At 46.2% G+C, this 27,058-nt stretch overlaps 1 protein-coding gene across 2 annotated transcripts in view; it reads right to left on the minus strand.

Annotated features, from left to right (window-relative positions):
- Nucleotides 1-6,734: 6,734 nt before the first annotated feature.
- The window catches only part of Ahnak (AHNAK nucleoprotein), an 80,894-nt gene continuing 60,570 nt past the window's right edge, over nt 6,735-27,058 (minus strand). For both annotated transcript variants that reach the window (XR_003712668.1, XM_028777460.1), the window contains one exon: nt 6,735-7,085. Coding sequence is in view for 1 of the 2 variants with exons in the window: in XM_028777460.1 (XP_028633293.1) it covers nt 7,078-7,085 (8 nt within the window). In the remaining variant the exon portion in view is untranslated. The remainder of the gene's footprint in view (nt 7,086-27,058) is intronic.

Raw genomic sequence — 27,058 nt, forward strand, 5'->3', positions numbered from 1 at the left:
CTTGTGATACTACCCCTCCTTCCCATGCTGGGTTCTAAATGTTACTGGAGTCTAACCCCAACCTCTGGACTACACTATTCCAGCCAGGAGCCTGATAGGCATCCCTTTAACCTTTCCTTGTCCAATCAACTGAGGAGACCTCTGAAGTCATTCACTCCCTCCATATCCACTGTAAACACTTTCCTGGCTGCTACAACCCCAGAGGCCCCTTTTGAGGTTGCCAGCTGACTTACTGCTAAGTAATTCAATGACCATGCATCCACCACAGGGAGTTTGATCACATGTAAAATCTTAGCAGTGTTCCCACACTCTAGCCTTTAAAGCATACAGCATACTGACCATAAATGTTCAAGCTCAGTACAAGGCCCATGCCAGCTCTTGTCTCTCTCTTCTCAATCCAGACACCCCCTCTCCCCAACCCTTAGTTCCTAAAAGCCAAGCCCCACCTCAGGACTTTTTTTTTTTTTACAGGCCACACACAATATCTGCTGCCCAAAAGGGTGGTGTTAATTGGTTTAGAATTTGTCCTAACATCAGCAAACCTCCGCTGGAGCCAGGCTACACCACCCGGAGAAGTTGAATAGTAGGGGGAGGAGGCGTGTGCAGAAGAGCTGTATGTAGAAATAGAAAGGGCAGCCAGTCAGTGGTGGCGCACGCTATTAATCCCAGCACTTGGGAGGCAGAGATAGGCAGATTTCTGAGTTCGAGGCCAGCCTGGTCTACAGAGTGAGTTCCAGGACAACCAGGACTATACAGAGAAACCCTGTCTAGAAAAGAAAGAAAAAAAAAAAAAAGAACTAGAAAGGGCTGGGGCAGAGGGCACCGGAACAAGGAGGCTATGGAAAAGAATGCCAGCCAGGCACCCGGTTCAGCGCCTAGAAGCAGCTACGTGGGTGGGTACCGACTACGCCCGCTCCTGCGTCGCGACCACGAGGGGGCAGTATAATCCATGCTACCGCCCCCTGCGAGATGGAGGACTCAGGACCCCACCCCACCCCCAACCCCGTACCAACACTTTGACTTTTGGGCGGAGCTGATGGTGAGACAGTCATTCTCCAGCGTCGATTTTGAATCGTTTCATCTGATCTCTAAAATTTTATTTGGGCAGAGTTTGTGGTTTGTTTGGTTGGTTGGTTGGTTGGTTTGTTGGTTGGTTGGTTGGTTTTTGTTTGTTTTTTTTTTTTAATCAAAATTCCGAGTTAAAATACGGGAAAGGCACAGCTGAGGCCTTCCAGTGACCGGCCAGTCCTTTTGGAATTAGGAATAATTCCACTCCCGCAAGACCCTAAAGGCCAGCCTAACATATCTAGACTCTGAGATGGCCCTGAAGACAGAGAGGACCAAGAATTGGTCCACCTGGCTGGTTTTAAAGTCCCATTAGCAGAAACTGCAACCTTACAAGCTTTAGCTTGGCAGACGTTAGTATAGCTCTTATTTCTCACACAACCTAGAGCTGAGGCCCAGCTCCTGCCCTACTGATGGTAGAACCTCCCACACAGGAATCTCCAGGGGCAGTAAACTAGGGATAGTGAGGAGAAAAGTCCGCTGTAAACACCCATTTGTATACACAACGTTAAAGCCACCACACCCACTCCTTCATTGTCTGCCAGAGGAGGGGCTGGAATTGTAAAAATTCCAGGGCAGGTCGGGGATGGGGATTCCACAAGAGATTATTTGTGACCGGCTGGCCCCTGGTGAGGACCTGTCCCACTCCTTCACTGCCAAGGCCCCAGATTCTTCTGTATCCAGGCCACTCTGTCTAAGGTGCATACTTTGCCTCCCTCGAACTACCCACCCAGGTGAGCATTATTCAAATGGACAAGGTCCAAGGTCGTAAAACGTTCCGAATTTTAACTACTTATTCACTGCTAGGAAAGTATTTACCTTGCACAAACTCAATGCAGATGACTGGGTAGAAAAGGAAATACAATTGTACTGTAGTGGGTCTATGCCTTAAGAGGCTTTGGCAATGTGTAAGAATGTGCGTTAACCCAGAGAGACGTACTTACCTTAGGTTCTTCAAATGCAGAATGCAGGGTAGGAAAGGTAGCTATCGAGAAAGTGTTCACTGTGCAAACATGAAGACCCAAATGCTGTGCCCACCACCGGCACCCATGAAAGCTGCTGGGCACACAGCAACTCAACATCCAGGGAGGAAACCTGTCTCACGGAGATAAATAACCTGAGATTGACTGTACACACACACACACACACATACACACCACACACACACACACACACACACACACACACGGCAGAATGCAAACATGAACTGACTACAACCATAAAAAGGCTGAATTATCTGTGCAGTGCACATGAAATTGGAAAGAAGTAGGAAATGGCCATTGGGTTTTTTGGTTTTTTTTTTCCCTGATCTGCTAAGCAAATATCTTGATCCTGCTAGTAGGCCAAGGTCCAGCCAAGGCCAGTTTGGTTTGATGCTGTTGGTGATGTTGTTTTAAGGAATCGGAAGCTAAAAGCAGTTTTTACATTTCAAAAATGAAGAGAGGCTGGGCGTAGTGATGCCTGCCTTTAATCCTAACACTCAAAGGCAGACAATCTGAGTTCTAGGTCAGCCAGAGCTACAGAATGAGACCATCTCAGGAGAGAGAGAGAGAGAGAGAGAGAGAGAGAGAGAGAGAGAGAGAGAGAAGAAGAAGAAGGAGGAGGAGGAGGAGGAGGAGGAAGAGGAGGAGGAGAGAGAGAGAGAGAGAGAATGAATATCTACACACACACACATTTCTGTAATCAACCATCCTCACTATGAATCTGCCAAACTCAAACACAGGAAGGTGGTGTACAAATATGCACTTTCTGCATTTTGAAAAAGTATTAAGCACAAACTATGAAGACAAGGTTTTAAATGTTTCTGTGTCAAAAGAAAAAGATTAAAAAAAGAGCAGCGTCTAGTGGTGCACACCTGTAATCCCAGCACTTGAGAGGCAAAGACAGACAGATCACTACAAATTCAAGACCAGCTTTGTCTAAAAAAATCAATAGCCAGGCATAGTGGTACACACCTCTATCCCTGGCATTCAGGAGGCAAAGGTAGACAGATGGCTGTGAGTTCCAGGCCAGCCCAGAAATACTTAGTGAGACTGTGCATCTGCCTCAAGAAAGGAAGGAATGGAGGGAAGGAGGAAGAAAGAGAAAGGCAAGAAAGGGAAAGAACACGAAAGAAATTTAGCACTCTTAGTTTTAACATTCATAGCTCTGAGGAACCTGGGGAAGTGAAAGGCCACATTTCTCGGTGGCTTTGTGAAGAACACTATGAATCTGGGTGAGGAAGGAAAATTTAAAACTATGCTACTTCCACCATCTGCAACCACAGGAATTTTAGCCTGGAAGATCTCTATAGAGGGACTGCCATTGCAGACTCAAGAGCTTAGCTCCTTATAACCTGGATCCATTGATTATCAGGAAAGCTGCTGTTTGACACGTGAGACAGGGCAAGTCTGGCAGAAAAATCTGTGACTCACAAGGCAGGAAGGGGAAGGCAGAACCTGCCCTCCTCGGCCTTATCAAGATGAAGGGGATAAAATGCTCTCCGGCATGCCGCTGACACAGGCATGCTGTTTGTGAATACCAAGGCAGCTGTGGGTAGTAATTCACCACTGCGTGATCAGTTGCTCCAAAGAGCTTCAAACAGATGATAAAAGAAGCCTTGATTGATGATGATAGGGCCAGGCAAACAATGCACTCTGAAACCTGTAATTAGGGGACGGTCCTCCCAAGGGCTTACTGAATAGATCAACAGGCTTATGAGAATGTGAAGCTAGAGCCATTCAGTAGCTAGCCACCCAGCGTACTTCCATGAACTAAAATTATAAAATTATGGTATATGCAAAAAGGAAATCTGGAAATAGATTGAGCTGAGCAAGCACGGTTGCCAGCTTCAGAACTGATAAAACTGGAGCTAGAAACGTGGATTTGTTCCCCGGGCCAGTAAGCAGGCGCCCAGCCCACACACAAGCCTTGCTAAGACTTTTACAAAGTACCTGAAGCTTTGTGCCCATAGCATGCAACCACCCCATAGACGACAAGGCACATCCCACTGCAGCACCTCGGGGATGGGGGTTGGAGGTGAAGGGAGTTGGAGCGGGGGAGTCCTCCGAGAGGAGTGCTATCAGAAAAGAAGATACACTCAACCTTAGGACAGAAATCCGGTCAGAAATGCCCAGAAAGAAATAGGGGTGAGGAATAGGTCTTGGAGGAGAACAAACTGTGGTGCTGAGGTCTCCCGGCCTTCTAACCTTAGGTTTCCACTTCAGTCTCTGAGTCCATTTTAACCTGGAATCCAGTCCTTTGCTCTGCTCCTCTGCCTGCGCTAGGCCTTCAGCATGCTGCCTGGATTATTGCAAGTGACCTGTGATTTTGTTTCCTACAGTTGTCTAACTTATTACCACAAAGTTAATGGCTTAACACACACACATGCACACACACACACACACACACACACACAGCTTAAGAGGCCAAACATCTAAAACAGATCTTACTGGCTTTAGATCAAGATGTGAACAGCTAGACTTGGTGGGAGAGACTGAGGCAGAAAGGTTGCTATGACTTTGGGGCCTGGGCCTGGCTCAGTGGGTAAAGTGCTTGCTGCACCAGCATGTGGACTCAGGTTCAGAGCCCCAGCACTCACACAAGAATGAATGAATGAGTGAATGAGTGAATGAATGAATGAATGAATGAATGAATACAGCCAGCTGTGGCAGCAGGCCTGTGATATCAGTGCTGGGAGGTGGATTAAGTGGACCTTAGAGTCTTTCCCTGTTCCCAGTCTCCTGTGAGAGGAAGCACAGACTCCTCACCCAGAGGAGCAGGGCTCTCATAAACAACCCTGTTTCCTGCTCTGCTTCAGATCCTGCTGTCCCACCATGCCTTTGGCTTGCAGCCCCGACCCCCCTACTGTCCCCAGTTAAGCTAGATAAGTTGAAATGAAACTTACATATTAATATTTGAAGCCAGAAACAAAATCCATCCTATTCACACCTCCATCCCTTTGCATAAGCAGTTCCTGATCATCTGCCCTTCCCAGCATTCCCAGGTAAACCAATTTCCAATCCGTCACTGCCCACGAAATAGTCAAGACATACCTACACCTCGTGGCTTACCAAAAGTTCCCACTCAATGAGGCATCCTACATTTTGATTTGCTAAACTGGATCGCCTTAAGATCCCTTTAAGTATCAGCACTTATAGGGCCCTGGATGCAGCTTGTTGGAAGCGCTCTTCTAGCCTGCACAAAGCCCTGGTGCGCCCTTGTGATTCCAGTACTTGGGAGGTACAGTACAGGAGGGTCAGAAGCCCAAGGTCATCTTCTCTTACATTGTAAATACCAGGGAATCTGGGATATATAAGACCCTGTCTTGAAATTTAAAGAAAACAGAGGCATACAAAAGGAAAGCAAGGCCCACATATGAGTCTGCAACGCAGAACTTCTGAGCCTCCAATGTAGTGGTTCTTAACCTTCCTAATGCTGGGATCCTTTAATACAGATCTTTGTGCTGTAGTGACAACACACCCCCCCAGCCATAAAATTATTTTAATTGCTACTTCATAACCATAATTTTACTACTGTTATGAATCATAATGTAAATATCTGACATGCAGGATACCTAACGAGACCCCCGAGGTTGAGAACCACCACCAAACCTGTACCAGTATGAAAATTAAGATGGCAGATTCCATTACAGGGCTTGAGACTCTTCTTAGTCCATCTGATTCTAGACAAGACCACATCAATAACCAAGTGGCCCCAGAGAGAATACTGGAACCCCCCCAAAAAAAGGACCCAACATACAAACTATTATGCTTAAGAATCCATCTGCAGCATAGGCAGCTGGTAAACACAAAATTCCAAAAAGCTTGGAATGCATCAGCCCTGTGGGCCCACCTTCTTTTCTCTAATGAAGATGAAATCAGGTCAGCCGGGTGGTGGTGGTGCACGCCTTTAATCCCAGCACTTGGGAGGCAGAGGCAGGCGGATTTCTGAGTTCGAGGCCAGCCTGGTCTACAGTGAGTTCCAGGACATCCAGGGCTACACAGAGAAACCTTGTCTTGAAAAAACAAAACGAAGTCAGGTCACAGAGACAGATTCTTCCTAAATTACAAATCGTTCTGAAATGTATTCATTTCATGCCTGGTAAGTTTTAAGACCTGGTTATTTTTTACTTTGTAGATGAATGTTAAATATTAACCAGATAATTTTCAAAAAATGATCTTTGAATGTCTGCTATCAGAGTACAGAATTTCAGACTGTACTCCAGTACATCATCAGTGTCAGGATGCTTTGGAAAGTCCTAGGTCTAGAGCAACGTCATGACTGATGGCCAAAGTTCTATTTCTACCTGCTTCCGATTAATCAAGAGAAAGAGAAGGAGTGAGGGAGAGAAGAAAGAGGAAACAAGAAGAGAGAGGGATGTGTGGAAATTCTGCCTGGCTCCTCAGTCATGTGGACAAGTCATCATGTGCTGACTCTGAAAACTGAAGAAAATGTGACAACAACAACATTGTGTAACGATGGCCAACCCTCCCAGGAATGTGAGCAAGCCAGAGAAGGAAACAGAGCAGACCCCTAGTGCGCCAACAGAGCACAGTGGTGCATGTCTGCAATCCCAGTACACTTTAGGCTGAGGCAGGTGGACTGTAAATTTGAAGCCAGCTTGAGTTTCATTATTTCGAGACCATCTCAAAATACAAGTAAGTAAGCAAAACCCATCAAGGTGATCACAGAACGGATGATGCTTGACAAATATTTATGGGGTGGATAAGTAGATAGTCACCTATACCCATAGCTGCCAAAGCCCACCCTAGTTACGAAAACAAGCCCACATCCCATCCCTTGCAAGCAAAGAAAGCACCCGTCAAACTTCTGCCACAGCCTCTATCCAAACGTGGCTGTAGCTACAACTGTGCTTGCTCCAGAAAGCCATCTCAAAGAAAGGGTCCCTTTTACTTCAGGTGTTTGTTTCCTTTGGCATGACAAGATGTAATTTCCCATTTTTAGAACAATGCTCCAAAGAACAGTCACAAAAACAACCTCCAGTGGGGGCAGTTTTCTTCCTGGCCACTGCTACAACCCTGTAAAACAACAACAGAGAGATTTGTTGTTATTATTATTATTATTATTATTATTCCAAACACTGTTCTCATCTCTCCATCCTGTTCCGTCTACACAGGCTGGAAAAGGCTTCCCCACCACCCCACCCCAGCAGAACCTTGAAACAAACCTGTGCCTAGTAGGAATCGTTGGAAATTCCTATTGTTGGTTATGTTTGGGTTGGGATGTACCTCCTTGTGTGGATTCCATGCAGCAAAGACTGAACGGAAGCTGTAAGAAGTCAGTATGTGTCCTTTGGGTGCCCTGTAGAAGCCCAAGACCAGAAGAGAACAATGTGTTCTAGAGAACATCCAAATAGCAGATGAAGGTGAGGAGCCAGGGAGAAAGCAGCCACCTCTAGCCTTGGCCATTTAGAAATCACTTTCAGGGCTGGAGAGCCAGCTCAGAAGCTTAAGCCTGCTTCTTGCTCTTCCAGAGGATCTGAATTGGGCTGCTAGCATCCAAGTCAGGCCATTCACAGTGGCCTGTAACTCCAATTTAGGGAGCTCCGACACCTTCTTCTGGCCTGTACAGGCACTCATACCTACTGGACACCGAACCCAGGTCACTGCACACACTACTCAAGTACTCTACCATTGAGCTACCTCCCCATCCCTTTGTAGACAAGGTCTCATTCACTAAGTTGCCTGGGCTAGCTTCCAACTTCAAACCTTGTCTCTCAGACCTCCTGAGTAGCTGGGGTTATAGGCACACAGTACAGTTCTTATTTCTCTTCATCTTCTTCTTCTTTTTTTTTTTTTTTTGTTTTTTTTGTTTGTTTTTTGTTTTTCGAGACAGGGTTTCTCTGTGTAGTTCTGGCTGTCCTGGAACTCACTCTGTAGACCAGGCTGGCCTCGAACTCAGAAATCCGCCTGCCTCTGCCTCACAAGTGCTGGGATTAAAGGCGTGTACCACCACCACCCAGCTTCATCTTCTTTTATATGACTCTAGGAATAACAACTGGATTGTCATTTTAGTGAAAAGCAAGAGAAATCGTGACTGCCCTCATGATAGAGCTCATAGGGAAGTTATTGCCTGAGTCACTGGACCACCCAGTGTGTTATCCTCATACTGTCATGTGACATTAACAGCCATCCCTACATAATTCCAGAGGAAGGGTCCCTCACAGGGTGTGGCTCTTCCATAATGAATCAGGAGGTGGGGGTTGGGGGGTTGCCATCAATCTCCTTGTATGGTCAGCTTTCTCTTACTATAATAAAATAACAGGATAATTTTTTTTGTAAGGAGAAATACTTATCTGAAACCATGTGTTTTGGATAACATAATCCAAGATCTGACACACCCCATTCCTTTGGGCCTTTGATGGAACCAGGTGGCTGTTACAGAACTTGAGGTTCATAGCCTGTGTGCATGTCAGGTCCAGCCACCGATTCTCAATAAGCCAATTGAAAGAGTCAAATTAAAAGTGGAAAGCAGAGAATGGAGGTCATTCGGTGTGACCACACTGGGAAGAAGGACAGGGAGATCCAGCAATCTCTGCCTCCAACTCCATCTTCAGAGCCCGGAAGTGAGATCAAAGTTTAGATAGAAGGCCAAAGACAAGCACATCTAAGCTATCTCTGTCTACTTGTGACCCCGCCCACAAATAACCCATCTTTATTCAGGTTTTAGCCTCTTCCTGGAAGGTGATCTGACAAGCTGTTAGAACTGAAATGAAATCTCTTTCTGGAAGACAAGTTCCCCCTCTGTCTAGTGCTTTTCCCCCTGCCCATCTTGAGAATTCCAGGAAATTTTCCATTTCTCTGGAGTCCACTGTTTCAGTAGTTTGATAGTTTGTATTTCTCAATCTATTGAGAAATACAAGTGACTCTTTAGAATACTGTCATTTCTGCCAGGCCAGTTACAACTATGGGAGACTGAAGCAGAACAGCTCGTCCTGCGGCCAGGAAAAAGAAAGAGGTAGTAGCTAAGGTCCCACAATCCCTTTTAAGGACACACCCCTAATAACCTAAGTCTCTCCTACCAGGCTGTATCTCCTAAAGGTTCTACCACCTTCCAGCGGCACCCTGGGGAACAAGCCCTTAACATATAAACCTTTTCTCAGGGAGCATTGAACATCCAAACTATAGCACCTCTCAGCACTGGTTTATGCTAAGGCCAGCAATTTAAAATCTATTCACCCAAGCTGTGAGAGCATTGCCGATACATCCGTCCTGTTCCAGCAACTCCTGTTCTCTCCCTTATAAACACTGACCACACATCTCTCTTCTTCCTCTTTCATTCTTTTTTCTTTCACCACCATTTGTCTATTATCTATAGAGCATTTACACACCTGCCTTTCAAGTCCTTCCACCTCCTCTATCTCTCCTTCTCTAAATAGCATTTTTCAACCTCAATACCACTGATTTCCTGGGCTGGATCACTCTCTGTTTGCAGCTGGGGCTGTAGAGGGAACTCACATTCTCCCTCCTCTGCTCTCTGTCAATCAAAAGGCCTGGAGGGAAAGTGAGGAGGTGGCTGGGAGGCAGAATCATCACTTTTTCTAACGTAAAGGGGCCTGAGATATGATCTTATACAACCCCCTCATTTTGCAGATGAGGAAACATCCTGAGAGGGGGAGGAAGAGGATGTGTCAGGGCCAAAAATGTGAGGGAACAACAGCCAGGCCAAACAGGAAGTCGAAATTCCAGGCCTTGCAGCAGGATTTCCAGTCCCGCTGGGCCCCAGGGATTGCTTTTCACAGCTTCTTTCTCCCTCCAAGACTTTCTCCCATTCCAGAAACCAGAGCAAGCAAGATCTGACAAGCCCCCAGCCCAAGAGTGCCAACGTCTATGCCTGCATCTCAGTGCCTTAGCTCCTAGTGGACAAAGATGACCACTGATCACATCCAGAATATCTCATGACTCATACTGTGGTCACATCCCAAAGCAATCCTGTAATCATGACTGAAAGGATGGCCATGCCATCTGACCACACCTGTCCCCACTGAAGACAATAGAGAACAAGAGATCTGGGAGGGAGCCCGGGGTCACTGCCTGCCCTGGCCTTGCTTTTCTCCACTAAAGGTTACATGCCTGCCAGCAAAGCATACTATCACCTGAGTTACATCTCTGGCTAAAAATCATTTTTAATTAGACTAAAGGTTTTAAAAGTTAATCAGGAAAGTTGGACATAACAGGGCACACCGGTAACTAAAGCACTTGGGACGCCAAAACAGGAAGATCACAAGTTCAGTGCCAACCTGGAATATGTACTAAACAAATAATGGGCTGGTAAGATGGCCCAGCAGGTAAGGGCACTTGCTACCAAGCTTGACAGCCTGTCTTTGATCTTCAGAACCAACATAATGTAGAAGGAGAGAATGTGTCCCACAGGTTTTCCTCTAACCTCCGTACGGGCGCTGTGACACATAAGCACCCATACATGCACACACACACCGAACAAACAAATGTAAAACAATTTGAATAACTAAATAAATCTGCAATGTAAACACCAGAAAATATGAAACAAATGGTAAGAATATCACACTTCAATGACACACATGTCAAAAATCTCACTCACCTTCCCACATCTTTTATTATTTTATCTCATTTTTTTGGGGGGGGGTTGGTTTTTTGAGACAGGGTTTCTCTGTGTAGCCCTGGCTGTCCTGGAACTCACTCTGTAGACCAGGCTAGCCTCGAACTCTCAAACTCAGAAATCCACCTGCCTCTGCCTCCCAAGTGCTGGGATTAAAGGCGTGTGCCACCACCGCCCGGCATTTTATCTCATTTTTGAGACATGGTCTCATTCTGTAGCCTAGACTCTCCTTAGAATTCACTGTATAATACTATCTGACATTGAATTCATGAATGAGCCTTCTGCCTCAGCCTCCTGTGTACTAGGATTATAAACACAAGCCATACATCTAAATATTGTCACATCTTTTAATTTTTTTTTAAAACTGTGTGTGTGTGTGTGTGTGTGTGTGTGTGTGTGTGTGTGTGTGTGTAGTCCAGAAGAGTACATTGGATTCCCTGTAGCTAGCAGTTGTGATTCATCTCATATGGGTCTGAGACCTGAATTCAGGGTCCCCTGGAAGAATAGCAAGTATTCTTAACCATTGAGCCATCTGTCCAGGTCCCCTCCTCTGGATGTTGTGGAATCTTAAAAATGACTGTCCCGAGCCCCACTGTGGCCTCACTCTGTCTTCCTGATCACCATCCTTACACCATCTTTCCTGACAGACTCTCACGGGCTGCAGACAACATCACACACCCTCCAGCCCCTCGTCTCTTATACACATGGGCCTATCATTTTTGCAACCAATCTATTATCTGGTGATGAAAAGTGAACCCAGAAAGGCTGATAAATGTTCTAAACTCTACAAATAAAAAGCCAAGTGCAACGACAGCAAGGAAAGAGGAAACTCCACCCCATTCCTTGGACGCAGCCCTGGGCCTTCTGCCCCTAACTGGCCTTAAAGACCCAGGCTATGGAAATGGCAGACCTAGCCCAGGACTCTCCCAGGTCTGGTCCTTGAACTGAACGCACTAGGTAATCTATACCTGTTCTCAATACCCACCATCACCCCTTGCTTCCAGGGCCATGGTGGCATAGAGTGTCCCTTAGCTTCCAGGCCAAGTCCTGCAGGGAGTTTGCAATCTCCTCCAGACCCAGTCATCATAGGAACCCTGGTGGTTTAGGGAAAGTTTAAAATAACATTTATACATAAGAGGGGGGTGGGGGCTAGTTCCATCAGCTACTCTCCACCTCTCTTGTCCCCAGTGACTCTCAACGGATATCAGAGGCCATCTGTACAGCAAGCACTCTCCATTGTATGCTTTCGGGTGCCTGGCCCTCCCTTTGGCTGGGTAGGTGCCAGGAAAGCCAAGCCTAGCTGTTCAGGGCATTGTTCTCCCCCAGAAGAGGATCTTGAAAGCAGAAGGAAATTAGAAACAACCACACAATGAATACCAGATTCTCCTTTCTCCCTGCTTTGGTTGCCAGGAGGCTGAGCATGGCTAGCTGTCAGCACACCCCGCCTAGCACTTCTTGCCTTCCAGGATGTCTGCACAGCAAGAAGGGCTGGCCCCAATCGCCCCAAGTGTTCTCGATTTATCTCCACAGCCTCCCTTTCCTTTCTCCAGCTAGATGCTGACTCTCTGAGGATAGAATCACATCTAGGACTTCTCCATTAAATAGAAAGTTCCGGTTTACTCCATGCTTGGTGACTGACTGTTTCCATCAGGACAAGATGTGATGATAAAAGAACAACAGTCCAGGGGCATTCCTGAACATTCCACTTTAGAGTCTCATGCCATCATGTCTGATACTGGAAACTTAGTGAGAGCCCCCATGGGAAGACCTACTACTGTTGCCTTTGCTGTATGAACATGCTGTTAAGATGCCTTCTAATTAAATACTTACATTTTTACCCATAGATTAGTGCTGCTCTCAACCCTGGCCAGAGAAGCTTCTCTCTGCAGTGGGAAGCAGCCAAGAGACGCATAACAATCAAAGAGCTGAGGCTAAATGAATACTGAGTGTTCAGCCCTAAACAAGTCATCTCTGCTAACCCCTCCCCACAAGGTTCAGGGAACTAATTGGAAGGGGGACAAAAGAATGTAAGAACTAGAAGTTGGAGAGAAGTGATGTAAGCCACTGTCATCCAGATGGGACATGGCAACTACACACGTGGACTCGCTCCAGCTGTAGTTGCCTGCGTAGGAACTGCACAAGGTCAGCATTCAACCAGCAGCACTAACTACACTCCATGGGCCACAAAAAGAGAGATGTAAAGCAGGAGGGGGGTGTGTCCCGGTGCCTGGGGGATTGATAGCGGGCAGTTGGAATAGATACAAGCAAGCTACATTGTTTACATGTAGAAATTTTTTTTCCAAGAATAAATTAAAAGTATTCTATTTAAAAAAAAAAAATAAGAACTGCTGGGGCAGTGGTGGCACACGCCTTTAATCCTAGCACTTGGGAGGCAGAGGCAGGCTGATTTCCGAGTTCGAGGCCAGCCTGGTCTACAGAGTGAGTTCCAGGACAGCTAGGACTATACAGAGAAACCCTGTCTCAAAAAACCAAAAAAACAAACAAACAAAAAATAAAATAAAATAAAATAAATAAAATAAAATAAAGAACAAATAAACTCCCGTGTCAGAGATGAGAAAGCAGAGAGAGTCCAGGAGGACCAAGCCAGAGTCAGACACTATTGACTTGAACAGTCTGTTGGGTCCTAACAAACGTATTCAACATCAGCCTGTCCCAGCAGCCCCACACACATGCACAGAGCCCTCCTTCATTCCAAGCCACAACCCGTGTGCCAGATGATGAGGGTGGCCTAGGGGAAAGTGTCCCATCTGAACTCACACCTAGACAGCACAGAGAAATCACTGAGAGGACACAGGAGATAGCATTTCTCAGAGCAGTGAGGCATCTGCACGTTCCTTCTTGCTGAGAACTTTGTCTTTAAAAATGTCTTTTTCCCCCTCCCAGATGAGGCCGTTATTCATTTTAACATAATGTTATGTCTTCAGCCTCCCTCCTACGTAAGTAGACACTAGCTTTAAATGTTGCAGGATATCAAGCACGTATATCTAGTCAAACTTCTGTTTGCTTTTTTGCCATATCCATAGAAACCATGTGAATAAACAGAGGAGAAAGATTTGGCTCCTAACCCTAGCAGCTGGCCTCATGCCATCATTCCCTAAAACAGAGGAGGCCGGATGCCAGAAGGAAGAAACCAGTAGTAACAGTGACAAAAGCTCTATCTTACACTGGGGCACACTGAACGGTCAGGCTCCCTGGGGGATGGGGAACTGTGAGTTGCCAGTGTATTTTATGACTATAGCAGGGGAGGAAGGAGAAGAACTGCCACTACTCAGCTCCGTATAGATGAGGTCCCAGGCTTGGAGGGTCAACAAGACCCAGCTTATAAGCATTAGACCTGGCCCTGGATCCCAAGTCTTGTTTGGCCAACTCAGGGGTCTCTCTCTCTCTCTCTCTCTTTCTCTCTCTCTCTCTCTCTCTCTCTCTATCTATCTATCTCACACACACACACACACACCACACACACACACACACACACAGCCATCTGCCCACATAACTCTTCATGGCTTAGGAGTTTTACACTGTTTAAGTGACCTGGATTCTAGATTTCATCTCATGACAGCCACACCCAAGACTCTCTAGGTGACAACTCCATCCATCAATAAGAAAACTCAAGGATGGATCCATGCTTGGACTTCTCAGTGTATAGCTACACAGGATATTTTTGAAGAGTCTGTCACGTCAGAATGTTAAAGATAAAGAAAATTCCAAGGGCAAAAATATAATCTCAAAACATCAGCAAGTCAGCCCATTTTCACATTCAAGAAAAATAAATCTCCAGGCAGTTGGGCATCTTCATGTTTCGGTGGCCTCCCTACCATCCTGTCTTGATGTTGTAAAATGCATCTGCCTTTTCTCAGAAAAGTGTCCCACGCATCTCAGTGACAGATATCTCATCCCCGTGTCTCCTTCAAAGCACAGAGATCAACTATCCCACCTTGGTTCAAAACCTCTACTGTCAAGCTGAGGAGATAACTTAGTAAAGGCAAAGTGCTTGCCATGCAAATGTGAATACCTAAATTCAGTCCTGAGGACCCATACAACCCCAGAAGGCAGGAACATGCAGGTCCCTGGGGCTCAGCATCCAGCCAGCCTAAACTAGTCTGTGAGCCCCAGGCCAGTGAAAGACCCTGTCTCAAAAAAATACATGGTGGACAGTTCCTGAGGAACAATACCCAAGGTTGAGTTCAGACCTCAACATGCACACGCACATGCACTTGCCCCTGTACATATGTGTGCACATACGAACATGTGTTCGTGCACTAACACAATTCACCCCAAGAAAAACCTTTAACCCTCTCTCTCCCTTGATGCCTTGTTCCTCAAAATCACCCTCAAATGAAGAAGACCTCCTATGTCTATCTCCTGCACTGTCCCACAACAGTGACTGTCCCACTGTCCTCTTACGTTCAGCAGCCAACTTCTGATAGTCTACCTTCTCCTCCTGAGTGTCCAGTATGTCCTAAGCCCTTACATCAGTAGGAAAGCCCAACAACTCTATAAGAGCTGCTGTCTCAAGAGCTAAAGGGCTGCTAAGCACCAAATGGTCCTCAGCATCCACCCCACCCGATCTCCCTGTATCCATCAGCCCTGTGTGTGGGGGGGAAAGTGTTCAGTGCTTATCCCTGAGCCATTCACTTCTCTTTGGGTAGCAGAATCCTTTTGGGTCACAGATGGAAAAGTGATTCTTTGATTTCAATGGATGAGACACAGTCCCTGATTGAAGCTCAGGTATGAAGCCTTTCTTACCTGCAGGGAGAGATTAGTCAGCTCTAGGAATAACTTGTCCACCACCAACATCCCACCAATAAAAAGGACTTAAAAGACATGTCTATTCTGGACTGCCAGGCTATGCTCTTCTACAGTTCACATTGCAGTGGAGAAACACAATAAAAAAAAAGACAGTAAATAAAAAATCTTCATATTGTGTGACCAGGCATGTACCTCCATTGGAGGAATACCTGCCTGGCATGTACAAAGTCTTTGATTCAATCATCAGCAACATATAAATCAGCCATAGTGGGCCACGTCCATAATAGTAGCATAGGAGGTGGAGGCAGAAAGATCAGAAGTTCAAGATCATCACCAGCTACATATCAAGTATGTTCCAGGCCAGCCTGGGACACATGAGACCACACATGCTCTGAATGAAACAACTGGTTAAGACAGTGTAAAGGGAATGTGGAACCTGCTTGGGTGCTAGGTAGTGATCTAGCAGGGAAGATTTTTTCTAAAGATTTATTTACTGAATTTGAGTATACTATAGCAGTCCTCAGACACACCAGAAGGGAGCATCAGATCCCATTACAGATGTGAGCCACCATGTGATTGCTGGGAATTGAACTCAGGACCTCTGGAAGAGCAGTCAGTGCTCTTAACCACTGAGCCATCTCTCTAGCCCTAACAGGGAAGATTTAACTGAGGCTTAAAGATTGGAAAGAAATAGGCCATGCAAAGCCAAGAAAGAGCATCCCGACTGTGGGAACACTGGTGGAGCATGTATCGTGGGGAGTACAAGGATGCCAAAATAAAGAAAGTGACTGACACAGGGACTATTGAGGAAGCTGAGATCTGATGTAGAACTTTAGTCAGCACAGAAATCGAGCCGTTATATCAAAAGTGCCAGGCAGCTGGAAGCCAAAGTCAAGGGGCAGATTTGTAGCTCTGGAGACCCCTGTGGCTGAAATGTAGAACCAGAGTGAAAGACAGAGGAAGTGTGTAAAGAAGTGGTGGCCACACAGAAGCCCCATGTGGAGTATTTCCAAGGAAGTACTGATGTTGATCCTAGGGGGCAGGAGGAGTGGGTGGTGGGACGGGGAGCGCCCACTGCTCATCACTGTTTTGTAGCCTTCAGCCTGGACCACAGTGGCACTCACAGGAGGAGAAGTAGGCCCCAGAGAGGGGAGGGGAATCATTCTGGATTCCAGTTTTGACTTCTGTTGTGGAACTGCTGAATTTGCCTGCCATGAAAAGAGGGTGGTAGTACACACCTGTAATTCCAGCACTCAGGAGACTAAGGCAAAGGATTGCTCTGAGACCCAGGCCTACCTGAGCTACAAAGTGAGATTTGTTTCCAAACAAAACAAAATTTAGGCAAAACACTCAGACATATAAGACAAAAACAAATAAAGTTTTTCTTTCAAAAAAAAGAATTTTAAAACAGGGAAGCTAATTAGCTAAAAATGACCAGGCTAGAGGTGAGATTGGACATCACACAGATGGAGGTGTTTTTCTGAACAAAGGCAGAAAAGAAAACAAAGGGTTGTATCTGAGTTTTCAGGGGAGAGAAAGCTTATTCTTCACTTCTCCTTGTGGTGTTAAACTGCCACAGCCTATCAATTCTAAATCCAAAATATCCCGTAAAACTATCTCTCTCTACTTCCATCTGCAACCCTCTCAGTGCTCACAAGTTCTCTCCTGATGAATTTGGGTCAGTTCCTACCTGTGCTCCCTTCAGCTAATCCTCCACTGTGACATTTGTGGGATGGACACATACACACATACACACACACACACATACACACATACACACTCAGCTGCAACAGAAACAAAGAGAGGGAAGAAATGGATGAACTCAGAGAAACCATTGTAGAACAACAGATTTTCCCAGACCTGAACTGGAGAAGCACCAGCTGCAGGGAGAACCAGGTGTCTAGACTGGTTACCAAAGCAACCAAAGAATGCACTAGCAGATGCAGAGAGCATACCTTCTTCTTCGTCCTACACTGACCAGAATGGCTTTATGAGCCCAGTTTACTGGTTCCAACCCATGGGATTTTACTGGTACCACCCAGCACCTGGCATAGCAGGGGACACTTTAAAATGGGAGCTAGCCACAAAAGTCACAATGACTAATCCTTATTGAGCTGTTATAGTGTTCCAGGCGCTATGCCAAGTGTTTTACATGAATAAAAAAGAAAAAAGAAAACCTATGAAGTTAATATCAGACATGAAGAGACCAAGGTTTCGGGAGACTGAGGAACAGTTAGCAGCATTAACTTCCTGTTTGGACAGCTGGCTTGTCTCAGCCCTTCTGCCGTGTGAATGGCTTTGTGAACTCTCTAGCTCATCTCTAAGGTAGGATTAGGTAAGATGAGTCACATTGAAGCATTTTAGCTCATGCCTAGCACAAAAAAATCATTTCTATTGATCACTGTAATTGCTGTTATGAATGATGGTTAGGATGTCAATCAAAACAAAAGCAGATTCATGTCTCTTTCTTACATAAAAACCACCAGTGGCTCCCTGCTCCCCACAGGAAGGTCTCACTATACCAGCCATGCTATGCCACGCAGCACTTGCTAGACATGCCCCGTATGCTCCTGCTGCCTCCCTGCCTAGAACATCCCCACCTTCTCCAAAAGAAAGAGAGAGGCTATCTAGCCTAGGGGCTGGGAAGATAGTTCTGTGGATAAAGTAACTGCCATAGAAGTATAAGAAGCACCCACATAAAAGCTGGTGGCATTGCTTATACGCCCAGCATTTGGGTCAAGGGTAGAGACAGACAAATCCCAGCAGCTCACTGACCACCCAGCCCAGCCTAATCAGTGAGAGACTGTCTCAAGAAATTACTGTGTGCTGGGCGGTGATGGCACACGCCTTTAATCCCAGCACTTGGGAGGCAGAGGCAGGCGGATTTCTGAGTTCGAGAGTTCGAGGCTAGCCTGGTCTACAGAGTGAGTTCCAGGGACAGCCAGGGCTACACAGAGAAACCCTGTCACGAAAAAACCAAACCAAAAAAAAAAAAAAAAAAAAAAAAAAAAAAAGAAAAGAAATTACTGTGACCAGGCAATGGTGGCACATGCCTTTAATCCAAGCATTCAGGACATTCAGGATGCAGAGGTAGGCGGATCTCTGAATTCGAGGCCAGCCTGGTCTACAGAGCGAGTTCCAGGACAGCTAGAGCTACACAAAGAAACCCTGCCTCAAGAAACCAAACAAAAGTCATTGTGGATAATCAAGGAAGACACTAGACATTGACCTCTAGCCTCCTCATGAATATGGACACACACACACACACACTCACACACTCACTCACAGTAAAGGCTGGGGAAGAAACTCTCAGAAAAGCAAATATCTCAGAACTACATTTTAGTGGAGTTTTAGTTGTATCAAGGACAGATGTCTGGGTCTCATCTCTTTTCTACCAAAACTTCAAGACAATCCTTAGAACAAGAATGCAGTTTAAAGGAAGCCAAGAGCATAAGGTATTTATGGCATAAGCCTAAGGCAAGATATGGGGTCATGGTTTCCCTTCCAGAAACTTCCTCATTCCCAGACATTTATCTTCTGTTGTTTCACACCTTTTCCAGACAGCCGAGTGATGGGACTGTTGCTGCTAAGTGCTTAGAATCATTCATTGGAATTAGTAGTAGTAGCAAAGCCTATAGCAAAAAAGAAAAAAGAAAGGAAAAGAAAACCTAATCTCAAGAATAGGTGGCCTCTGATGGATAATTAGCAACATATTCCCATGAAACATGCTCGATGTGTCACAGGCCCAACCCAAAGAGAACAATAGAGCACTTAACAATTTCTGAGTGCTTTCTTCATCCAGAACACTTTCCCTTTGTAATCTCATGTCACCTTCATGTGATATTACGATGCTCATGGCTCTTTGCCCTGTTTTCAGCATGAGGGAGGCTGAGGCTAAGTCCAGACACCCAGCCAGGGAGTAAAGCTGGCACTGGGTAGCCTAGACCCGAGAGTCCCACCCACTATGCTGCACAGTTTATTCCATTGCTCTATCTGCAGAGGGGGCTCTGTTATGATCAACATACAGGAAGTGGGGGCAGGGAGATTTGTGCTATTCATGCAGTTTCCTTTTTATTTATTCTTTGTGGGGGTCACGCTGTAGTCAGAAGACAACTGTGGAGCCGGTTCTCTACTCCCACCTTTATCTGGCTTCCAGGGATTGAACTCAAGTCACCAGGCTTGCTCAGCAAACACCTTTACCCACAAAGCCCTTTTAATTAGTATCATTGGGGTGTGTGTGTGTGTGTGTGTGTGTGTGTGTGTGTGTGTGTGTGTGTGATGACTGATGGCTCTGGTTCAGCTTCCCTTATGACTATTTGACCACAGTGGTGTCAGGGGAATTTCTTCCAGCTCATCCTCATTCTAAGGGGAAATACTACATTCAGAACCACTTGAAATGTGGAGGTGGAGGGAGCAGTAATGACAGCAAGAATAAGAATTGGCCACAGCTGGGCATGATGGGTCACACCTGTCATCACAGCATGAGCAACTAAGGCAGGAACTTCAGGGCCAGCCAGGACCAAATACTGAGTACTAAGCTGGCAAAAGGTACGTAATAAGAGCCTGATTCAAATAAAAACAAAAAATTCACTTGTTATTATCAAGCACATGAGAACTCAGGTATCAAGGAAAAGAAACTTAAAACCCACCCCAGGGGCAGGTAGTGGACTTACTCCTTTAACCCCAGCACTCAGGAGGCAAAGGCAGGTGGATCTCTAAGTTTGAGGGGCCAGCCTGGTCTACAAACAAAAACAAACAAATAAGCCAGAAGACTCAGAGAGTCAACAGCAAAACCAACCTTGAAACCAAGACAGAATCCCAAAAGCCTGTTTATGTCTACTGTGAGAAATTCTGACTTACTTCTGGAGATGCCAGGGAGCCCAAAGATGCTGTGAGAGGTATGCGTGCCCACAATCACCTCCAGCCAGGAGGTCAAGTCAGAAAACTATGAGTTTGAGGCCAGTCAGAGGAAGACCTGTCCCCCCTAACCCCCCCCCCAAAAAAAAAAAACCTGAAAAGAGTCCCAGCTTCAGCTTCAATCCTAGCCCCCTCAGAATAACCATGAACAAAAAGATGATCAACAACAAAGTGACTGCCATGTTTGGTGGTACAAGCGTTTAATCCCAGCACTCAGGGCAGAAACATGTAGATAGAGCTCTGTAAATTGCAGACCTACAGGGCTACAGAGTGAAACCCTGTCTCAAAATAAACAATTGACCAGGAGTAGTGGCTCACTCCCATAATGCTGGCCGTCAGGAGGCTATGACAGAGAACAGTATGAGTTTGAGAACTGGGCCTAGTTTACATAGTAAGACCCAGAGAGACAGACAGACAGACAGACAGGCAGACAGACAGACAGGCAGACAGAGGATGAAGGAAAAGGAGCAGAAGAGGGAGACCCAAACGTGGTGGTGCCAGCCTGTAATTCCAAGCATTTGGGAGTTCAAGCACAGCCTCAGCCACACAGCAGGTTTTAGGCCAGCATAGACTACATGAAACTCTATCTGAAAAAAGAAAAACACTGAAGAGAAAGAAGGGAGAGGGAAGGAGGAAGTAGAGAGGGAAGAGGAAGAGTAGATGACCAGGAAAAAGGCCTCAAGAGAAACCAAACCTGCTGGTACTTGAACCTTGAACTTCCAGATTCTATACCTGTGTGAAAAATACATTTCTGCGAACTTTCCACCCATCTGTGGTACTTCATTATGGCATCCCTAGCCCACCAAGCACCACTGACACTGCTAGCCCCTGCTGCTTCCTATCACTGGTGATAACACTCCGAGCTACCCTTCACTTACTCCATCGAAACTCCCAACCCAGAGGACACTATTATCCCCATTTTAAAGTTGGGAAAACTGCCAGGCAGTGGTGACACACACCTTTAATCCCAGCACTCAGGAGGCAGAGGCAGGCTGTACCCAGCTTGACAGGATCTCTGAGTTTGAAGCCAGCCTGGTCTTTAGAGTGAGTCCCAGGACAGCCAGGGGAGGGCTTTACAAAAAAACTTTGTCTCAAAAAAATCAAAAAATAAATAATAAATAAATGAAATTGGGAAGAGTGGGGCTCTTGGAAGAGTTACTTTCCCCAAGGTTCCCCACCAGATAAAAGACAGAGACGATATCTCAGTGCAGGGAAGCAGGCTCCAGAGCCTGTCCTCCTGGCCATCATGCTACACTATTTGGGACATTCATAACACTGGTCTATAGAAAGTCACACTTGAGGCTGCAGAGATGCCTCTAAGGTTAAAAGCACTGGCTGCTCTTTGAGAGGACCCAGGTTCAATGCCCAGTACTCAGTGGCAGCTCACACTGTCTCTAATCTGACACCGTCACACAGACATACATGAAATACACATGAAATAAAAATAAAGAAATTTAAAGAAAAAAGTCACACTCTGTCCAAGCTCTCAGGCTAGCTGGATGTGCCGCTTAGTTGTATCACCTCGGGTTGTTCTCCTAGAACTTCAATGAGGGCATGTCACTCCAAGAGCCCAGAAACCTCATGTCTTACAACACACTGCCATGGCTACCGAATATTCATCTACTAGCTCTGGAGCAGGAAAAGTATTATACATGTGATAAACCCTGGGAGGAGAGAGAGAGCCGGTACATATAGTTCAGGGAGCCATCACGTCTAATCTTTAAGACGCACCTCTGTTCTTTGTCACAGGGGTGCAGGTATGGAGCCCTCTGCCATCAACTCACTGATTATCCAGGATCTCCCCCACCTCCCAGTATCCTTCGGGAAGGATACTGAGTCCATTGGCTCAGTAAGGAAAGGGCTTTGTCCACAAGCAGCAGAACTGACAGCTGCCTACCAATTTAAGAAAGTGGCCTCTGCCTCCCCACTTACCAGAGACCAGAGCTACAATAGGCCCTAGAGATGGCCTCTACTGATCCCCTCACCAAAGGGACTGCAGGGGATGGTAAACAGCCATCAGTTCTGCAACAAGGTGGCCTGGCAGACGCTGGAATGGACACTCACTTCTTGCCATTGGCACACCCTCTTACGGGCCTCCAGCCAGAAAACACCAAGTCACCCTTTGTACTGAACAAAGCCAAGCTTTGTCAGCACCCAGTTACTCTGGAGCGTGGGAGGAGTGAAAAATTTGACTGGTACTCGTGATGTTCTCTGCCCAGTCCTCCTGCCTGATCATCTAAGGCTCCCTTCCCTTTCTAGCCCCTTGCAGTAGGGTTGTTCAAGTTGTGGTGCCTAACCTTCTGCACACGACTCTCCCCATTCCACTTGATCAGACTCACTAGGGTGCATTTATGAAACGCCATGGGTGATTCTGAGGCCTATGTCCTGCTGGATCCTTTATGTACCTGTAGCCTGTCTGAGGAAGCTGGACATACCCTGGTGTAGACTGAGGAAGGAAGAGAACCTGTCCCAGACCACTTGACTTGAAGTACTAAAATCTGGACAATCCAGGAAAACACAAGATGGCTGGTGTGTGAGTTACTTGTTCAGTTGTTGTGACAAAATGTGGCAACAGGCACCTAAGGAAAGAAAACTTTATTCTGGCTCACAGTTTTAGGGTACAGCCCATCATGGTGGAAGCCACGACAACAGGAACTTGAGACAGCTGGTCCACATTGCATCCACAGTTAGAGCAAGAAGTGAATGCTGGTACTCTGCATTTGTATGCAGTCAGGGGCCTTATCCCACGGGATGATGCTCCTCAATTTCAGCTTCGGTCTTCCTACTTCAACTAAACTAATTGCAATAATCCCTCACAGATGTATCTAGAGGAGGCTTGTCACTTCGGTGATTCTAGATCCTGTCAAGATGGCAATCCATATCAACCACTACAGCTAGTCACTTCAGCACATCTAAAATTCCCCACACAAGGGTCAGGAGAAGGGGTGCTGGCAGGTGAGAGCTCTTCTCCACAGACCTCACAGAGTTGGAATGTACCACAAATATACTCAGAATTTACGTGGGTGTGGCTGAAGTCTGGGATTTCACAACATTTCAGATGAAAAAATGAAAACAGACCACAAGGAACTGAGTCAGGAGCCCTGGAAACTGGTCCAACTTCCGCTGCCTGCCCTCGGTCCAAAAGTACAGTCACCACCCTTCATCAGAACAGCAAATACCTGCCTTGAGCTGGCTGCTCCTTGGAGAGAAGGGAGTTGTGATCCTCTTTGCTTTCTCTCCTCTCCAAAGAACATCACTGCTTTATTGTCCTTTGTCAGCAGGGACAACAAATTGAGCAAGCAAATGCACTCTAAAGTCAAGCCGTAGGCCACCAGGAGCTGGGATTAAGGACCACCACTGCCCAGCCTCGACTAAGGGTGTTAGAACTAATTCTTCAAAAGCATTTTGAGTTCTCTCTGAGATTTTTTTTTTCTTTTCAAGTTACTTTCAGAAATAAAAAGAGGCCATGAATTTGAGTCTGAACAAGATGAGAGGAACATGGGAGGGACAGGAAGGAGGAATGGGGAGGGGGAAGTGAGGTAATCAATATTTTAATTTTAAAAATTAAAAAAAAAAGTCACCTTCAAGTTACAAGCCATGACAAAATGGGAGCAACCGTCCAACAATTGACGCGTCTGTCGTTGGCTCAATAAAGCCCTGGCTGTGCAGACGCCTCCAGGGAGTGGATGAGTCACTTGATGAGGCAGGGTAACTGAAGGTGAAGCCTTTACATGAAGGGCATTTCAACTTTTAAATAAATGCTTTCTAAAATGGCCTCTTGTTCCTGCCTCCTGAAACAGGGCACAAGCTTATGCTTACAACCCTGGGACTGGGAGGCTGAAGCAGGAGTACTGACGTGAGTGTGAGGCCAGCCTGAGCTACCCTGTCTCAAACATCAAACAAATAATAACAATATTAATAATAATAATAATAATAATAATAATAAAACAAGATATAGCATGTGAGATATGAGCTTGGGGTGAAGATGGGGAGAGGTCCATTTACCCAGATTACGCAAGGCCCTCAAGTTGATCCCAGGCCCTCACAAAAAATAAAATAAAGTAGAAGGCATGAGACAGTAATTCAGCAACCTCCTAAGGTAACACAGTCGGCCTGGGAAGCCTGCTCCCACCCCGTCTGTCCGTCCGATCCATCGTATGAAGAACTTTCCATCTCCAGCCCAGGCTCTCATCCCATCCCATCTCTGCCCTCCAACAACCACAGCTATTCAGCACTCAGTTGCCACGCCCACGGCACTCAGTTGCCACGCCCACGGGCCAGGAGTTCCCTCCATCCATATTTATTAAAGTTAGAGCTGGAAACTTCTGAGTGTAATCCTAAACCACACTGCAGATCCTAGCACTCACCCCAGCAGTCAGCACTCTTGACTCAGGACGGTTGCTGTGCATGCTTTTGAAGTCCTCACACCCTGATAAGTGGCCAGCACAGGTCACTGTGGCCACTTTTTTTTTACTCTTTACTGATTCTCTGTGAATTTCACATCATGCACCCCAATCCCACTCACCTCTCCATCCCTCCATATCTGCCCTCTCCCCTTGCAACGACCCCAAAAGAAAACAAAAAAATAAAAAAATAAAATTCACCGTGGAAGCTGCAGCGTGTCACACAGTATACTTTTGCCCAAACAGCTTTGCTTGCAAATGTTCACTGCAGTGAGTCATTGGTCTGGTTTGAGGCCTCTGGCTTCTGTTACGCTATCAATACTGGATCCTCACCAGGACTCCCCTTGGATATCCTGCTGTTGCTCTGTGTCCTGAAGATCCTGCAGCTTTGGATCTGCAGGACCAGGCCCTTTGAGTGTTCCAGCAGTTCATAGATGGGATAGATGTTGGAGTGGGCCAACTCAAGGTCCCAGATCTGGGCCTGGGTGGTAGCTGAGTCGGTCAGCACACCAGCTCTCCCTCAGTCTCCAGCACTGTCCTGGTGAGGTGTGGGGTGTGGCCACATTTTTGTAAAGACAAAACTAAGCTTTACAGTTAAGTGAGCCTCACAAGCCCCTGAGCAGTTGATGGCAGGTGTATAATACGAACCCTTTCGGCTCCAAACCCACGTGCTTTGCAAATTCTAGAAGCACCCACTCTGTTTAAAGATCAATTGTGCAAAATCCACCAGCAGGGGCTGGGAAGACGGTTTCATGGGTAAGGGGCTTGAGTCCAAATGTGGGGACCTAAATATGAACCCCCAGAGCCGACACAGAACCAGGTACAGTGGTACACCTTTGTTTGTTTGGATTTTTTTCAGCCTTTTTTAAATGAATAGATGTTTTGTCTGCATCATATTATGTCTGTTCACCATGTGCATACAGTCCCCAAAGAGGCCAGAAGAGGATACTAGGTCCCCTGGAACTGAAGTTACAGCTGGTTATTAGCCATCATGTGGATGTTAGGAAAGGAACCTGGGTCCCTGCAAGAGCAGCCTGTGCTCTTAATCTCTGAGCCATCTGTCCAGTCTAGTAGTGTGGTTTTACAATCCTAGTACTTTTCCAGACAAATGGGGAGTGGAGACAGGAGAATCCAGGAAGTTCTCAGCCTAGCTAGCCTGGTGTGCATAGTAGGGGTAGAGTCAGGTGGGGAGGCAGGGAGACTGTCTCAAACAAGGTGGAAGATAAGGACCAACACCAGAATTTGACCTCTGAACTCCACATACATACTGTGTCACACACAGTGTCACATGAGTGGGCACACGCATGTGAGTATGCATGCACACAAACACACACACACATACACACACACCATGATGATGATGAAGTTGTTGTTTATTCTCAAGAGGTTGGCCTCTGCTGCTTCCTTCCCAGTTCTACAGACACAGAATGTGTTGCCAATAATGTATCTGTTTCAATTCTATTCTAACAGTCGTACTTTCCAATGAGTCTTTTATAACAGAATCTCAGCCCTTTGGGTCCCTACAGAGAAGTACACAACCCACACTCAGCCTGACTAGAATCCCTTTAAACTTCTGACTACCAATCTCAAACTGCCATCTAACACTGCCTGGAAATATCCTTACCTTTGTTAGCAAATTCCCTTTCTCCTTTTGCATGCCGATGAGCCCACACCCATCTGTTCCCACAGCTTGCCTCCTTCCACATATCTGCTTTCAGATTACAATCTCACAGATTAAACCACCAAGAAAATAGAAAGCCAAGATGAAAGGCTACCTCATCTTCCTTCTAGCCAGCCTCCACCTGCCTGCCTTCATCCAGCTGTGTACTCTCTCAGCAGGCCCGTTCTTTGATGGAATGACCAACTGCCCTGCTTTGACTGGGACTGAGGGTGTTCCTGGGATCTGGAATTTTTCATCTTAAAACTGGGCTTTTAATGCTATAGCTGGGCAGGTAGCTAATTAGCTTTGCTTGATCCATGCCAGGAGAGGTGCACCCTCCTGGGTACAAAAGACCTCCTTCCCATCTCTCATCTCTTTCCCCATGCAAGAGAGAGAGGGGATCCTATCATCCTGACGTCTGCCTCTTTTATCTCTCTGTCTCTACTGAATCATTGCCCTGAGCAGGCCACAAGTTTTAATATCTGCTAATATATATATATATGCATGCTGCAGAGATGGCCCAGTCATTATCATAACTTGCTCTTCTTCTTTGAGAGGGCCGGAATTCAATTCCCAGCACCCACATCAGATGGCTCACGACTGCCTATAACTACAGCTCTAGGAGCCCTGATTCTCCCTCTTATGCCCTCCTCTGGTACCCACA

This window comes from Grammomys surdaster, unplaced genomic scaffold, assembly GCF_004785775.1.
Source record: "Grammomys surdaster isolate TR1022 unplaced genomic scaffold, NIH_TR_1.0 310, whole genome shotgun sequence".
Lineage (NCBI taxonomy): Eukaryota > Metazoa > Chordata > Mammalia > Rodentia > Muridae > Grammomys > Grammomys surdaster.